The sequence below is a fragment of the Mastomys coucha genome, unplaced genomic scaffold (genome assembly GCF_008632895.1).
Source record: "Mastomys coucha isolate ucsf_1 unplaced genomic scaffold, UCSF_Mcou_1 pScaffold9, whole genome shotgun sequence".
Taxonomy (NCBI): domain Eukaryota; kingdom Metazoa; phylum Chordata; class Mammalia; order Rodentia; family Muridae; genus Mastomys; species Mastomys coucha.
The window spans coordinates 33,478,530-33,496,097 of NW_022196915.1; the positions used below are offsets into that span (position 1 = coordinate 33,478,530).

At 42.5% G+C, this 17,568-nt stretch overlaps 1 protein-coding gene and 1 long non-coding RNA gene across 2 annotated transcripts; both read right to left on the reverse strand.

The window, feature by feature from the left end:
* Positions 1-2: 2 nt before the first annotated feature.
* On the reverse strand, positions 3-9,467 carry Gmfb (glia maturation factor beta; the record flags this gene model as incomplete). The annotated part of the gene is made up of 7 exons (XM_031362631.1): positions 9,310-9,467; positions 4,674-4,770; positions 3,395-3,444; positions 2,826-2,875; positions 2,140-2,222; positions 1,472-1,545; positions 3-65 (listed from the first exon to the last, which is right to left on the reverse strand). Coding segments are annotated over exons 1-7 (420 nt in total), but the record flags the coding sequence as incomplete, so codon positions are not given.
* Positions 5,745-8,941, reverse strand: LOC116084876. The gene is made up of 2 exons (XR_004116300.1): positions 8,821-8,941; positions 5,745-6,427 (listed from the first exon to the last, which is right to left on the reverse strand). It is a non-coding gene; the product is annotated as an uncharacterized LOC116084876 (long non-coding RNA).
* Positions 9,468-17,568: the final 8,101 nt, after the last annotated feature.

The window sequence follows — 17,568 nt, forward strand, 5'->3', positions numbered from 1 at the left end:
AAAAATCCAAGTTTCTCACGTAACCATTCTTCAGTTAGGTCTTCAGTGTTTCTTATTTCAAATACCTTAAGGAAAGAAAGAACAAACAAACTGAAGTTATTCCATCACTACATTGCACTAAGTATTAAATTTTGACTGGTGGACTTGGGGGTTGTGAGGAAAGGCTGTGGGGCAAGTGGACTGTACCACACCAGTCAGAAGAACTGGTAAGGTTGAAGCAGATTTAAAACTCCCCCGTTAATCTCATAGTTGAGAATGGCAAGCATTGGAACCAGCTCCTGGCCAGGCTCTACCTGTCCTGGAACATGTGACCATGACACCCCACTGAGACCATGACAACTGGTCATGTAGCATAAAAACCTAGAGTTCTCTGTGCTAATAAGATATCTAGATAGGCCCTAAGTGTTCAGCCAATAAGCTTCCCTTCCTGCAAAAGATATTTTAATCCCTGGTTCATCCTGAGTAAGATGTATGCATTCACATCTGCCCTAAAAAGAAAGCAGTTTGGACAAGCAAGGACTGTCTCCTTCATCCAGGGAGAGGCATTAGTTGTACAGAGCTGTGCCTAAATCTCCCAGAGAAGGCCTTTTCTCTTTCAGCTCCTCAGTATTCTTTCTCCACACGAACTTCACTCAGAACCAAACCAGATTCCACCCTAGTCCTGGGCTAAGCCAGAAAACCTCTGAGGTTTTCTGAGACAAGCGTATGTCTGAACCTTAGTTCTACCTAACAGACAGCCCTGAGCACATCATGTCCTGAACCTATTTTTCTATATTTTCACTTTATTATTTCACTTGTATCTCTCTGTGTTCACTTGCAAGCACATGCGTGCACATGAGCCCCAGCATGTGTGTGGAAGTCAGAGGACAACTTGTAGGAGTTAGTCCTTTGCTTCCACCATGTGTATCTCAGGGATCACAACTTAGATTATGAGGCTTGGTGGTAAGTCTCATTACTCAGTAAGCCATCTCACAACACCCAGAATCTGTTTTCTTATTTTCAGAAATATGGCCATCAACCTTAACAGCTGTACAGGATGAGATTACGGAAGTTATAAGAGTAATGTGTAAATTGTAATGTAAGGTCTAGTATGTTAGAGTGCAGACAGTATAAAAGACCTAATAAGCTTAGCAGTTACCATAACCTTTTTTTTCCCTTTGGAGATAATTTCATTTTGTGGCCCAGAGTGGGCTTGAACTCATGATCCTCCTGCCTCAGCTTCTCTACTGCTGGGTTACAGTGGCTTTTCTGAAGCTGCTCACATTTGGTAAGTTTTTTTTCTAATCAAACTGTTTAAAAAACACATTGGTTCAAAGATCACTACTGTTCTCTTTCCTACTAATAAACACAAAGCTTTACTAATGTACTGTATCAGTCTACACGATTTCAGCTATAGGGAAATCCTTCCGTATCAGGCTGCTTAGCTCTCTTCACACTCTGAAGGAAACCATCAATAAGCTGTAGGCATTACCTTGGTTAGCTCGGCAGTCTGGACTAGCTTGTTCTTACTCCCAGCATACATCATCTGCTGCTCAGGCTTGCACCCTAGAGGACACAGTACAACGACAAAGGGTAACTTCTCAAGAGGGAACCCTTCCCATTACTTTATCTCACACAACTATCTATCATCAAAACTGGTTCTAGGTCTCTGTGATTCTGATTTTCAGAGTCTTGACAAACACTTAAAAACTTTCTTCAGTATTATTTTAATTTCAATAGTACAAGGACCATCTTCAAAATTACAGGCATATCACTGGTAGCTATTTTTTTAAAAGATAAACACAAGCATATTACCATGGTTACACAAAGATCACATACTTAAACAAGATTAAAATATATACTTCTGATTCAAAGAGATGAGATGTCATTGTATTTCAGAATCATTAAAATGTAAGATTTAACTCAACAATTACACTTCTAGGAATTAACCAGCCAAGGTAAATACATTTCAAGAGACAATGTTTTACTGTACCTGCTCTCTACGGGGGGTATACAGATGTATGTGTGCAAACACACATAAACTGACCTCAATTTAGGTTATTCAACAATTTCATCTTTACAAACAACAAAAATCTGTCTAGCAAAAGATGATTCAATTGGATCAAAGTCACATACAGATTATTAAAGAAATTAACTTACCAACAGGGCTGGAGAAAATAAAGCACAGAGGGTAGGAGACTCTGCCATCATCATGTTGATATTTATAACTATACACAATGAAGGTTTTTCTCAAGTTAAAGAAACTAAAGCCACGGCTGTCAGACGGGCAACTGTCAGCACCTGGAGCTGGGCTGAGTGACCGCCTTACTCATAAGACCACACTTTGGATACAGTTTTACAAAACAGGCTCCAAAAGCAATTATAAAATCACGCAACCTCTCAAGAAGAAAGTTGTTAAAACTGCGGAAATAAATGGACTTTTTTCTTTCTCAATTTTTGCTGTATGCACATTATTAGAACAAAGAGAATTTTTTTTTTTAAATCCAGTCAGGACATCAACTTTCATATTTTTTGTCTAATACATGCATACATGTTTTAATTTAGTTGTGGTCAAGATGAGAAAGGACTACTTTTAAGGTATGTTTTTATTCTTTTTTTAGCTTCTTAGTCAGCATAATAAAGTAAAGGGTTTCATACATATACTCAGTACTTTGCTCATGTTCATCCCTTCACACCCCCTTCACTGTTCCCTCCCTTTTCCCAAACAGTCCCCGAATTCTGTTTTCATGCCATATAAAATATATCTTTGGAAAGATTAACAATCTGGTTCAGACATAAAATCCTGATAACTAATGGAAATCTCCAAATCACTTAGAAAAGGATATCGAGGTTGCCGCTCAGGTAGTTCATCTTTAAGCTCATCTGGAGAGACACCCTAGCACCACAGAGAAAAAAAAACTTTGAGGCATGTCCTTACCCAAAGTCCACTGCACCCCATTCTGCTAAGAGCTACGAGTTCATTATCACATTACTTCTATCGTCAACAACACATGGGTATGATGTGTTCCTTCTATGTTTATGTTCCAAATGTCAAGAGTGACTGAGTAACATAAGCAAAAGCTCAGTGAGCATTCTTACTTCTACTCCGGCTGCATGCTCATGTGGCCAGCTTTAGTCTTATTCACTCTGTGCATTGCTCATGAGTATGGAGCTGACTCAGCTTTACTAGAGCGCTAACCCCTACCTGCCACCCTGGATCTCATTAATGCTTTAAGAAAGGCAGTTAAATCAGCAAGACAATGTAGAACCAATAATTAGCTCATGTATTTCATGCATAATTAGTATGCATTTAAGAAGGTCCAGAACTTATTTTAGTACTTGTAACTAACGTAGCATTGTTTGGACAACAATAATTACTTAACTGTAAAAATTGTATTTAGCTCATTGAACAAACCTCAAGTTCCTCGTCCAGCACCACCAGGCGTTTATCCTTGTCAATCTTCACTACAATGAAAATACAGCATAAGTAAAGTGTGATTCTATTTGACTTTGATGACCCAACCCAGTGCAGTTCTAGTCAATGCAGAGGGAAGGGAGCACCTCCAACTAAAGCATCAGGAAATAGCATAAAGCACAATTAAGTATTCGTCTTTACACTTTTGGGTAGGGCTCCCAGCATGGAACTTGCTTATTTATTATTTAGACTCTTATCAACTCCTCACATGAACTACAAGTATGGAGAACTTCCTAACCCCAATGCAACTTTCTAAGTAAAAAGAGACTGGGAAGGATAACTCTGAGATTGATCTATGTGCAACATGCTTAGAACTGCAAAACAAATGCTCACCAGAGGTCAGGAGAGAGAATCCCAAGACCTCCAGCTTCTCCAACGTTACAATTTCATGGCATATATATTGTCATTATTCTGAGAAAGTGAATTACCAATTCCACCTCTATTCAAAGATATTCAAATATAAGTGACATAACCCAAATCCAAATCTATGTGAAAATAAAGGTCACCTATGCCTTTATTCTTTTCTACCTGTCTAATGATTCAACTATGTTTGGGTTTGCACTAAATTCACATTAAATCCTATGGACACACAATGTGACTTCAAAAGCCTCATCTTTGGTGGTAAATGCTACTATTCCGCATTTTCCCTATTAAGAACCAAATGATCACATGATAGCATTCAGTTAAAACAGACACAAACTTCCTAAGTGCTCCCCACCTGGTTTAACTGACACCTGCCTGATGCATCTCTGTTAAAAAGCCTATATAGTCTTATGTCTTCACTCCCTCAGCTTTCTTTCTATATCATTGCCCACAAAGCGTTACCTACAAAAACAAATTAAGCACTCCTCAAAACTAAGTTTAGTGCAGAATTGGATTAAGGCCCAGTGTTGAACTTTACCATTACAAGGTAAAGCTGTGGGCAAATGTTTGGTCTGGATTACTGTTAGCCCCCTGGGGAAGACAAAGATTTGTGGGTCACTACAAACAGGATCCCTCACTCTTCAAGTGACTAAGACAATCGGCTTCTCCAGAGCTGAGGAGGCAGCTGACCCAGGGTTATCTATGGCAATGGCATGGACAGTTTTAACTTGTGCAGAGGTAACGTGGCAAATGCAGCAGCTGGAGGCACCGTTCTCTCTAAAGGCTTGGCACATTCAAAGGAGCTGTAAGAGAAAACAAACTAATATCATAGAGTTTTGAGGCAACTTCAGCTTACTTATAATAGCAGCATTGTGGGTTTCTTTTCGAAAACGAAACTTTCTCAGCTTTTCCACTAAATCTTCAGCAACATCACAAACCACCAAAGACTCACTCTACAAAAGAGAGGGGGATACATACACTTAAAATGCCATCTGTTCAATATTCATGCATATTAAACAACTTTCCAATCTCCCAACCTTGGATCTGCACACTTTAGTCATAGCCCTGTTCACCTCTAACACAAGCTTCACTTTAACTTTCTCTTTGGCTGATAAGTACTTCGAAAACCAAGCACATCCTGATGAGCATTTATTTCATTAAAAGTGGAGAGGAATCGGGGAAATGTGGAAGACAAGGACCATCTTTTGTATCAGATGAGTAAGCATAGTATTTTACACTGTGTGGTAAGAAAGGGAAAATCATTTTACTGTTTTGGAGTTAGTTATGGAGAAAATAAAATGACTCTAACAATAAAAATGAGCAACAATTTCTATCTTAGTTGACTACAAAAGACATAAAAATGGCTATTAAGAAGCATGCCTTCACTGGGTGGTGGTGGCGCACAACTTTAATCCCAGCACTTGGGAGGCAGAGGCAGGTGGATTTCTGAGTTCGAGGCCAGCCTGGTCTACAGAGTGAGTTCCAGAACAGCCAGAGCTACACAGAGAAACCCTGTCTCTTAAAAAAAAAAAAAAGAAGAAGAAGAAGAAGAAGCATGCCTTTAATCCCAGCACTCAGGAGGCAGGGGCAGGAGGATCTCTGTGAGTTTGAGGCCAGCCTGGTCTACAGAGCAAGTTCCAAAACAGGGTTATATAAAGGGAGACCCTGTCTCAATAAATAAATAAATAAATATAAAAAAATAAAAGAATACAAAAAGGCAAACAATACTCTGGCTACTGTTCAGCCCACTGCCTCTTACAGTATACTCAATAAATCTGTTTCCTTGAAAAAGAAAAAGCAAATGAAGATTTATAAAAGCAAAAGCAGAAGAAGTAAATATAAAGGCCAGATCCTTGTGTTTGCGCAGTAATATCTTTATATATTTATCCATTGCCCAGCCCTCAACTGCCTGGTTTTTGACAGAGGGTTTTTATTGCTGCCCATGCTGTCTCAAACTTGTGATCTTCTTTACTTTAGCCTTCCCAGTAGCCTGAATTGAATGTGTATGCCACCATGCCATGCTATGACATTTTTAGTAGGTAAAACTGTGAAATCAAGCAGGCATGAAGGTGCACACCTTTAATCACAGCTTTTGAGAGGAAGTGGCAGAAAGATCTGAGTTTGAGGCCAGTTAGGTCTACAGATACTGTCTCCAAAAAAAGAAAAAAATTCACTAAAAACAAAAACAAAAACAAACAAACAAAACCCCAACCTTCCAAAACATACCAACAGAACAGTGAATCCCATGTGTCAATCACTCAGCTCCAGTCGCTCACTACCATGTGCATTTCATTATCCACAGTACATCAACAACACCCCAAATGGACTGCCTTACCCAAAGGCTACAAAAGTCATTCACCTAAAAATACTGCAGTAAGACAGCATGTGTCACAAGAAATATAAACACAATGAAACTGTTCTACTTCAAAAACCCTACCAGAATTCTAGTCTCTAATACCTAATCCGTGGTCAGATCCCCTCACTGTTCTACACTTTTCAGTTGGTTTCAGTCAAGTTGCAAAAAATTCACTTCCGACTTTTCATATCCAAGTTTCCCCTCTTCTTCAAGAAAATCTAGACTCTATTCATCACAATCTCAAAGTATTAAGGCTAAAAAAAAAAAGAAAGTAATGGAAGCCTTAGGTGCTCAACTCTTGTGGGATTAAAGAACGCATACACTAACTAGCATTTTCACTGTCCTGAAGATTCTGAACCCTGGTAATCAGTAAAATGTGGCAAGTACAGAATATGTTATTATACAATCAAGGCATATGCCCCAGCCAATAGAAAACTTTGCTTTAGCGAGATGATAAATCAAAGAGAACTGCTTGAAACTCAGATTTGACCAAAAATCAGTTTGACCAAAGACAGAATTAAGCAAACTAATAAATACTTAAGATTTATATTTAAGACAAAACCTATTTGATAACTGAGCCTTACTGTTCAGCTCTGATAATCATAGCTACAACTGTTAAGTCTGACATTCTAGGGCCAGAAACCCTAGGCCCTACGCTCAGTATGGAGCTCAGTATGGAGCTGTTTGGAAGGCACTAGCTTCATGTGAGCCCCTATCTTGGTGGAGAAAATGAAAACATGCTTTGATTTCATTTGTATAATTCAGTTTCTTTCTTCTTCCTTCCCAATGCTACAACAAAGGCAAAAATACCTTCTACAAGTACTCAGAAAGCAAGAGTGGTGGCACGTCTGTAATTCCAGCATTTAGAGGCTGAGGCAGGAGGATCAACTGTTGCTTCTAAAAGGCAGGGCCAGAGGGTGGGGGGAGAAGGAACTGGACTTAGGTTTGGACAATTCACTTTAATTTACACTTGAATGTAAAAATGAGTACAAAGCTATAAAAACAATTCTAGGTGGCAAATGTTAATGATAGTTGAGCTTAAACGTTCATTTATTGGTGTATTCAATATTCAATATTGGTTAGTGTTGTAGCACTAACACTGTGCTAAGTGCTAGCTTACACTATAATACAGAAGAGACCTACATAAAAGACACACAAAAAACTGTAAATTGATACCTGTGATAAAGGCTAGAAAAGAGAGCCTCATGATGCTTTGAGGACTTAAAAGTGACAAACATGGTGACAGCAAAAGCTATCTAAAGTGATGAGAGTGAACATGGCAGCCAGTCATGAAAAAATGGTGTGACTCAGATGCCCACAATAGGAGCAAGGACCAAGAGTAGGGAAGGCCCTCTTAGGCACTCAGATTTCTATCCCATGGGCAAATAGAAGCTCTCAACACACTTTGAATACATGTAAACATGGCCATATTCAAATTTTGATAAGATCATATTTGTTGTGATATGCAGTAAGCAGGATGAGAGCCAGGAAGAGCACAGCAGACCTGGTTACCAGCAAGACTGTTTCAGAGATGACAAGTAGCTGAGAGGTTAAAGATCAGCATAAAAGAAGCAAGTAACATCAGGGAGTCACCATGTATATGGCACAAGGCTGACTCCCACTTCATGCTCCAAACCATCACACCTCAACACCACCATCCACATTTGGCAGGAAATTTAAGACTTAGACTGGCTAGAAGCATCTTCCCCAAAATCTTTTTTTTTTTTAAGATTTATTTATTTATTATATGTAAGTATGCTGTATCTGTCTTCAGACACTCCAGAAGAGGGCATCAGATCTCATTACCAATAGTTGTGAGCCACCATGTGGTTGCTGGGATTTGAACTCATGACCTTTAGAAGAGCAGTCAGTGTTCTTAACTGCTGAGCCATCTCTCCAGCCCCTTCCCCAAAATCTTAAGTCATACAGGCAGTGGACCCAGGAAGCAACCCAGATATGTTGACCTCTAGAGTTCTCTCTCTGAACCACTACCTAGGAATTGGGCTAGATTCGAAATGAAGGAAATAAAGGTTTACAAAGATAACTTCTAGACTTCTAGCTTGTGTATGAGACACAAACACACCTTTAGCCAAGTTGCAGAATTCTGGCTGAATGAAGACCAGATGAATGGAGGAAACTATGAGTCCTTTTTGGACAAACTGGGGAGCCTCTGAGGCGACTGTGTGATGAAACGTTTCCTAAGAGTATTAACCAAAAAATGGAACATAACTGCTGGTTGGATCTCTGTTAAGGTCAGAGACAGAACTGGCAAGTCAACTCAACGTAGGTGGTTACTGAAGCCAGGAGTTCAGCAAAGAGAAAAACAACAGAAAATGAAGCCTCGGGCTCTCATGGGCATAGTCCAAGGAATGGAGAAAGGAATCCAAGGGAAACAGAAGCATCAGCAGATAGAGGAGGAAAGCCAGTTCTGAATCCCAAAAGCCAAGGGGGAAGGCAAAAGGAAAGAGATGCCTCAAACACGCGTGTCAACACCCTGGAATGTAGCTGAAAGGTCATAATGATGAAAAGCCACGAGTTCACTGGGTTCAATGACCACGGTAAGATCTGCTAGACGGAAGTGGTCCCCCCAAAAGGAGTTATGATAACACTGTCTTCCTGTTGTTGTTTCCATGGTACTTGGTCGTACTTAAAAAACACTTTGGGAAGGATCCAGAAGGTCCTTGATAGCAACTGACTTAATTCTCCACTTTATCTTTATGCTTGGAGTCCATCGCCAAAGAGAACAGAAACCACTGCCCCAGACGCAGCAAAACTAAACCTCTGACAGTTGCTTAAAGGCAAAACCACAGAGCCTTGGGTCACATGGGTTCCAACGGTCTGAACTGGAAGAATGTGGGTATCAGGAGCTATTGGGCCGGAAACAAGGGGGTGCGGGTAGAAAGAAGCCTAGGCGAGGCCGGAATGCAATCAGAACTCGTGCACTCGCCACCAATGCCGCCACTCGGGCCCAGCCCGATCCGCCGCGGGGACTACAAGGTCCAGACCCCCGCTCCACGCGGAGGTCACGTTCCAACCGACCGGCCGCAGCGCGGAGGTCTTCCGGGCAGCCGCTGGAAGTCGGGAACGGACGGCGAGTCCGCCCAGCCCCGCAGTGCCTCCCTTCGCCGCCACTTACCATTTTCCTTCCTGTCGTCAGAGGTCCGTTGCCGTGAGATCTCTTGGGCCCTTTAAGAATGCTCGGCAGCCACCTCCCTTCCTGTTTCGGCTGGCGTAAGGCTCAGCCTCCCCCACCTAACTACGCGGCGTGCCCGCACGTGACCGCGGACGGCGGGAGGCGAGGCCCAAAATTCAGCGAAATGCGGAGGCGGGCGCCTCTTGTGCCTGCTAAGGAAGGATGTTCTGCCCTCCGAGTTACCAAGGAGTGAGCCAGCCAGGCGGTGCACAGATTCTTGGTGTCATTAAATATTCTACGAGCCTTAACGGCAGGAATTTCATGATGACAAACCTGAGCCAATGACTTGCGTGGTAAATGTGCGTGTCGATTACAGTTTACTTTCAGATTTAATGCTTTTCAAACGTAGGCGTGGCTTCTATCCTTCCACCTGTCCCAGAGCGCCATCCCTGACCCTGCCTGCTTTCCAGAACTTGCTGAATATATTTATTTTCCAAAGAGTATTCATACTCATCAATAAATGGTGATCATGCAGGCTCTTACTCTCAAGTCACATCCGAATTGAACTCTGAACCCCAGGCGCTGTTATTGTTTCAAAGTGTGACACTCAGAAGTTACAACCTTTTAAATGTATTACTATTGGTATTCCAAAACGGAGATAAACTTGCCTTTCTAAGAAACAGTAGGAGATACAAAAAAGACTATGTGGATGAAAGGGTTGGCAACTTTACGAAAAAGAAATATTTTAAATATTTGGCAACTTTATGAAAAAGAAATGATTTTAAAAACATTCTTATATTTATATATCCTTTTGGTACTTTCTCCTTGGTCACCTATAACTATTATCCTCAAAAGATTAATAGAACTGTCTTTCAAAAATAAGAAAGGATGGGAGTTGGAGAGAGGGCTCAGGGGTTGAGAGCACAGGTTGTTCTCTCGACCCTGGCTGGATCTCCAGAACCCACCAATATGGTAGTTCACAGTGTAACTCCAGCCCCAGGGGATCCAATGCACTCTCTGGCCTCCAGGGCCACTGCATGCTGGGGAGGAGGTTGGAGCACCTGCAGAGTCTCCCTTTCCCACTCCAGCCTTCTCCTCCAACAAGAAATGGCAGAGGGAAGGAAGAATGTAGTCACCGGAGCATCCAAATAGGCAAGGTATCCGAGAAAATCCTCTTCTCTGGGGAGAGGCCTGGAATTGGACTCTATTCCATCTTTAACACAATAGAGATATATTCACTGGCAGAAGTGGCCTAATCTGTTTGCATAAGATAGCCCAAAAACCAGCATGTGACATGCAGTAGAATCTACACTTTCATATAACAGTCCCCCTCCCAGGGTAAAATTTAGATGAGCATCTAGCAGGCCGTGGAGCTAAGAGGCTGTGTGTTACTGAAGGTCTTACTGACATAAGTTCATGGCTGGAGCCTTGAATCCCAGCAGTGGAAACTCTCTAGAAACAGACGCTCAGACAAAGCTGTCTTCAGTTTTGTGAGGACCTATGTGCATGGTGCAGAACTGCCCTCTCATTTCCCTGCCTCCCACCACAACATCCCATGAACATCTGCTGTCATCATTATCCTTTTAGGAGAAGCAAGAGACACGGGAGAGAGAAAGAGGAAGGCTACGAATTTTCTTGAAAGAGACCAGATTCTTAAAGTATTAAACTTAAGAAGACCAATTCCTTTTGTTGTTGTTTTGTTTTTTCAAGACAGGGTTTCTCTGTATAGCCCTGGCTGTCCTGGAGCTCACTTTGTAGACCAGGCTGGCCTCGAACTCAGAAATCCGCCTGCCTCTGCCTCCCAAGTGCTAAGATCAAAGGCGTGCGCCACCAATTCCTTTTTAAAAGCTTTTTTTTTTAGTATGTGTAGTTGCTCATGTGTGTGCCACAGATCAGGGCATCCCACAGTACACTTGTAGAGGTCAAAGGTCAACTTCAGGAGTCAGTCTTCACCTTCCACCTTGTTTGTCACAGACGTGTCTTATTGCCGCTGCATATGTCAGGCTACATGGCTCAAGACCTTCTAGGGATCCATTTGTCTTTCTCTCAGCTTGTTATAGAACCAATGGCATTGCACACTCAGTCTGTCTAGCTTTCACATGGATTTCAGAGATCTGAACTGAGGCCCTCACCATTGCACAGGCAAGCAAGCACTCTCCTCACTGAGCCACTCATAATCCCAAACCCAAATCATAATAAGGCTTTCAGTTTATAAATGTAAGTTCCATTATCCTCTCTTCCTTCACACCCACACTATTGGCAGTGGAAGGGTAGTGTTCAAGAACAAAAACTAGCTCAGTTAGGGCTGGGGAGATGGCTCAGTCAATAAATTGCTTGCTGTATAAAGCACAAAGACCTGAGTTCAAAGTTAGGTGTATTGGTAAAAGTATGTCATTCTAATACTGGGGAGGCAGTGGGCAGAGACGAAAACTGGCCTCCACATGTTCGTGCATACACACACTCGCACGCGCACGCACACACACACACACTCGAGAGCTAAATTGCTTGCAGATTATAAAGAGAAGCCATTGTCCTGGGACCTTAAGAGTCATACTCCTTTACCCTGACTACCTTATGTGGCACTGCCAAGTAACCTCACTCAAAAGAACATCTTTCACTTTGTAAGGTGACAAATATAAGATAGGTGTCATCCTTCTGCTACCTAGAAAGCTAGCTAGACTAGTTGGAAGATGTTTATAACCAAGCCAAAAGGGTTCCCATTAGAAATATACTAGATACCATGAGAGTGGGTTCTGTAGAGAAGCACACAGGAAGGCTTTGCAAACAGGGGCTTCAGAGTTAAGTCCAACTCTTACATTTACTTAGAGATGACACATACTAGAGTCATCTAAAAGGAGGAAACCCCAATTGGGAAACTGCCTCCAGATGATCCATCTCTAGGGCATGTTTTTAAATTAGTGACCAATGGAGGAGGGCCCAGCCCATTGTGGGTGGGGTCATCTCTGAGCTAGTGGTCCTGGGTTCTATCAGCAAGCAGGCTGAGCAAGCCATGGAGAGCAAGTCAGTAAGCAGCACCCCTCCATGGCCTCTGCATCAGCTCCTGCCTCCAGGTTCCTGCCCTGCCTTCCTTTGATGATGAACAATGCCATGGAAGTGTAAGTAGAATAAATGCTTTCCATTCTTTTTGGAATGCTTTTTGGTCACAGTGTTTTGTCACAGCAATAGTAACCCGAAGACAATAGGTGTAGTCAACTCTGGAATCTACACATAGCTTATTTCACTTATTTTCAGGTTAATCATCCCTTTAGTGCTCACCTGTAGTCCTAGCTGTATGTTGGAGACTGAGGCAGAGGGATTGCATGAGCACCAGATACAAGATAGCCTGAGATATTATTTTAAAAGGGTGTATTATATTATTGATTTAGTGTGTGTGTGTGTGCACGCGCACGTGCACGTGCATGCACTCTTGAGCCAATGCTTGCAGACTACATCCAGTTCCTGGAAACTGGTTACAGAAAGCTGTGAGCTGCTACAAGAGTTCTGAGAATGCACTCTGCAAGAACAGCCAGTGCTCTTAACCACTGAGCCATCTCTCCACCCTTCTAAGTCCCTATCTTAAAACAACAACAACAACGACGACGAAAACAAAAACCACCTAAGACTCTGCCCTCCTCCACACACACTCTAATTTCTATGGACTCAGTACCTAAAAGGTCATGCCAGCTTCATTTATTCTCAGCAGTAAGGTAAATCTGAAGCTTGAAGTACTTAGAATTAAGCTTAAGTTTTGAGGGGAACTTTGCCAGGCCTTATACTCAATTTCCTCCTTGTAATTCTGTGTTCAGACTGTTAGAATGGATCCCCTGAATTGGCTTCCTGAGCCTGCATCCAGCAGCAGTGTATTTAGAAGACTGGTAATACATTCCATTTAAGGTTTGTGCTTAGAGGGGAACTGAGATGGATGGCAAGAGGGCGAAGGCAGAGAATCTAATGTCAGCAAAGGATAATTAAGTACATTCTCCTGGCAGAACTCAGAACTTCAATTTCTGCTTTTCTTCTATGCCCATGTCCCATAAATAGATCCCATAAGCCTCACCTAGGGCAAACTTCTACCTCTGTTTTGCCTTGCTCCTCCTCTTTTAAGTCTTGGAACTCTAGTATTTAACCAAATTCATGACTTCCTTGAGCAAAGCCTGTGGCTTTTTGCAAACTTCCCTGTAGCTAAATTCAGACACCGGGCTGACTTGTGGCCAATGGAATATGTGGTGTGTCCCTAGAATCTTCTTAAATGGAAGTTGTCTCTTGTTTTTTTTTCCTCCTCCATGCTAGCAGGAATATGGACATTGTGGTTGCCCAATGATCAACCATATTAGATCATGAAAAGGCCTGAGGAGTAAGGGTCATGAACAGTGGAGCCAAATAGAGGGGGTCTGGGTTCCTCGCTCAAGAAAACACAGTATGAGCTTTTCATTGTCACATCTGGATGTTAAATGGAAATTGTAATTATCATAGTTCTGTTATTCACAGAAAAAAAACCTATATAGCAACTACTTTTCTAAAAGTCCTTGTCACTACCACAATCAGTTGACAAGACTTCTCCCCTATTTGAAATAATCTAATAGGTGGTGTCTGTTACTCACTCACATCTGCCTACTGTCCTTCCTTCCTGTCTGTCTGTCTGTCTGTCTGTTTTCATTTGTTTTGTTGTTGTTGGGAGGCTTTTTTTTGTAAATTAGCCACAGTGATTTATTGAAAATTCAGATACACTGTTGGCCTTGTGTTTCAGTCTTTCTTAGGATGCCTGTAAGCGGTTAAAGGGCCCTGTCTTTCTCCTAATTCTTCATACATCAGCCATTCTAACCTTTTTTTTTCTTCAAGACAGGGTTTCTCTGTGTAGCCCCTGGCTGTACTGGAACTCACTCTGTAGACCAGGCTGGCTTTGAACTCAGAAATCCGCCTGCCTCTGCCTCCCAAGTCATTCTAACCTTTCAGTTTCTCAGCCTCCCACCTTGGGGCCTCTGTGCTACACTGGAAGGTGTACCCAACCTTTTGACATTGCAACACAAGGTTGTCATCTAAAGAGAACTGCACAATCGAGTTAGGAAAAATGTAAAACAATCTTTCTCTCTTTCTTAGTTAGGGTTTTACTGCTGTGAAGAGACACCATGACCAAGGCAACTTTATAAAGGACAACATTTAATTGGGGCTGGCTTACAGGTTCAGAGGTTCAGTCCATTATCATCAAGGCGGAATCATGGCATCATCCAGGCAGGCATGGTGCAGGAGGAGCTAAGAGTTCTGCATCTTCATCTGAAAGCTGCTAGCAGAATACTGGCTTCCAGGCAGCTAGCATGTGCATCTTATAGACCACACCCACAGTGACACCCCTACTCCAAAAAGGCCACACCTACTCCAACAGGGCCATACCTTCTAATAGTGCCACTCCCTGGGCTGAGAATATTACAAACTATAATACTCTCCCCCTCTCCCTCCCCCACCCTTCTTCCTCTCTCTCTCCCTCCCACCCCAGACAAGGTTTTCACACAGAGTAGTCAAGTGTGACTTTGAACCTCTCATAGCCTGGTCTCTACCTCCCTAGGGCTGGAATTACAGGTCTGCATCACTATGCCTGGTTTTACTTAGTCCTGAGAACTGAGACCAGGCTTTAAGAATGCCAGCAAGAATGCTATCAACTACATCTCTGGCCCTCACAACATTTTATGTAAGTTTATGAGGTCTTCTGTTGTGGTTGAGATGCAGGCATAGCTGTCCTTGTCTGTTTGCATCCTACAGAAGCAGGTTAAACAGGCCTGGATCTTCTCTCCTGTTCCTTACTTAGACTGGCAAACCTATGTCTTTCAGCTCTCATGTCAATCATTAGCTCTCATGTCAATCATCAGCTCTCATGACAATCATCTGTTCTATGTCTAATACTTCCCCTGTTATAAGTTCTCAAAGTTCCATGTACCTCTTTTTTTTTTATTATGCATTTATTTTACATCCAGACAACAGTTTTCCTTCTCTCCTCTCCTCCCAGGCCCTCCTCCTGCCCCTGTCCATCCCTCCTTCCTTTCTCTTCAGAAGAGGGCAGGCCTCCGATGGATACCAACCAGCCTTCATGTTCCTCTTCCTTTTGGCCTTTATCTTGTTGGAAGTTTGTTAGTTAATGTTTGTTTGCCCCTTCCAGTAGATGTGTTCAGTTTGAAATCACAATGACAACATTCCTGATACAGACCAGAGTGTAGGTTTGTTTGGCTCACAGTGTCAGGGCTTTTAGTGTGTGGCCAGCTGAGTTGACTGTTCCTAAGCCATGGTAAGAACAGGCTATCATGGGAGCAGGATATAGTAGAGCAAAGCTGCTCACTCCATGGCAGCCAGGAGAGTTAGTGAATGGGACAAGACAGAGTTCCCATGGCTGTACCACCAGTGACCTGCTTCCTCCCACTGGGCCCTACCTCTCAAATCCACCACCTCATAGTAATTCACAATTATGAACCCATCAATAGGGTTATTCTATTGGTTAGGTCAGGCACAGCACACAGTCATTTCTTTTTTTAACTAGCTAGTTATTTCTTTGATACAGGGTTTTACTATGCAGTTCAGGCTGGCCTGAAATTTGATGTGTAAGCCAGGGTGGCTTTGAACTCACAGAGATCCCTCTAAATCTCTCTCCTGTGTGCCTGGGATTCTGTGTATGCATCACTCAGCCCAGCCAATCCAGTCATCACTAATGGTTAGATCCACTAATGATTAGATCCCCACCATGGGGATCAATCCTTTAATGCATAAATAAGCCTCTTAGAGGACCCTTCATATCCAAAAGACAGTGTCATCGTCATCATCAGCATCCTCTTCTCCCAGATGCCTTTATGTCTGGCATACATCCAACACTCAACAAATATTTTTTAAAATTTTATTTTGTTTTATTTTTTTTAAAGATTTATTTATTATTATATATAAGTACACTGTAGCTGTCTTCAGACGCACCAGAAGAGGGCATCAGATCTTATGACAGGTAGTTGTGAGCCACCATGTGGTTGCTGGGATTTGACCTTCGGAAGAGCAGTAGGTACTCTTACCCCCTGAGCCATCTCACCAGCCCAAAAAAACTTATTTTTATTTTAAGATTTTGTGTGTGTGTGTGTGTGTGTGTGTGTGTGTGTGTATCTGTGTGGAGATATGCAAATTTACTCGTGAGGGCTTGTGCCCACAGAAACCAGAAGTGGATGCTGGAGCTGGAGCTACAGGTGGTTCTGAGCCATTGTATTGGGAGCTGGGAACTGAATGCTGGTCTTCTGGAATAGCAGGACCACTTTCAACTGCTGAGCTACCTCTCCAGCCTCCACATTTTTTTTCTTAATTAGACAGAAGTGGGTGTATTAGTCCCTTCTCTCAGCTGCTGGACAGACCGCCTGCCAACAGTGTAAGGGTGGCAAAGTTTATTTTGACTCAGAATTTCAGACTAGAGTGTGTCATAGTAAGGAAGATGTGGCTCCCTGAGCATGTGGTCCAGGCTCCTCACAATTATAGCAAATCAGGATGCAGTGGAATCAGGGTCAGCTGACAACCTCCTAAGGCTCTCCCCCAAGCACCTACCACCTTCTTCTGGGCCTCAGCTCCTGAAGATTTCCCAGACTCTCCAAACAGCCATACACCTGGGGACCAATTGTTCAAATATAGCCTACCGGAGACATTTCACATTCAAGTACTTAACAGTCAAGATGTTTAGGAGTGGGCATGGAGTGGGCATGCCAAACAAGACCTCGGGATCTTTGTTTTAAAGAGGTATCATTCTGTCTCTAACAAAGTGGAAAACAAGTATTGTTCCATCACACACACACACACACACACACACACACACACACACACAGAGGGGAGGGAGAGAAGAGAGGGGAGGAGAGAGGAGAGGGAGTGAGAGGGAGAGGGAGGGAAGAGAGGGAGAGAGAGAACCTGTATTGTATTTGTGGGAAGAGGAGCAGAGGGAAGAGAGGAAGAACCAAGGAGAGTAACAGGATGAGCAAAAGCAAAAACCATTGATATACTTGTATAAAACAATACTCATCACTTTTGTAAATTTATCTAAAAATTAATTTAAAAAGAACAACAACAACAACAAAAAAAAAAAACACGGCATGCTGACCCAGGACTTTTACCAGTGGGATTAGATTTGTTATAGAAAAGGAGGTCACTGTGAGTACAGAATACACAGGAGAGATTCTGTGGAGAAGGTCACTGTGTGCAGAATACACAGGGGAGATCCTGTGGAGAGGGTCACTGTGTGTGCAGAATACACAGGGGAGA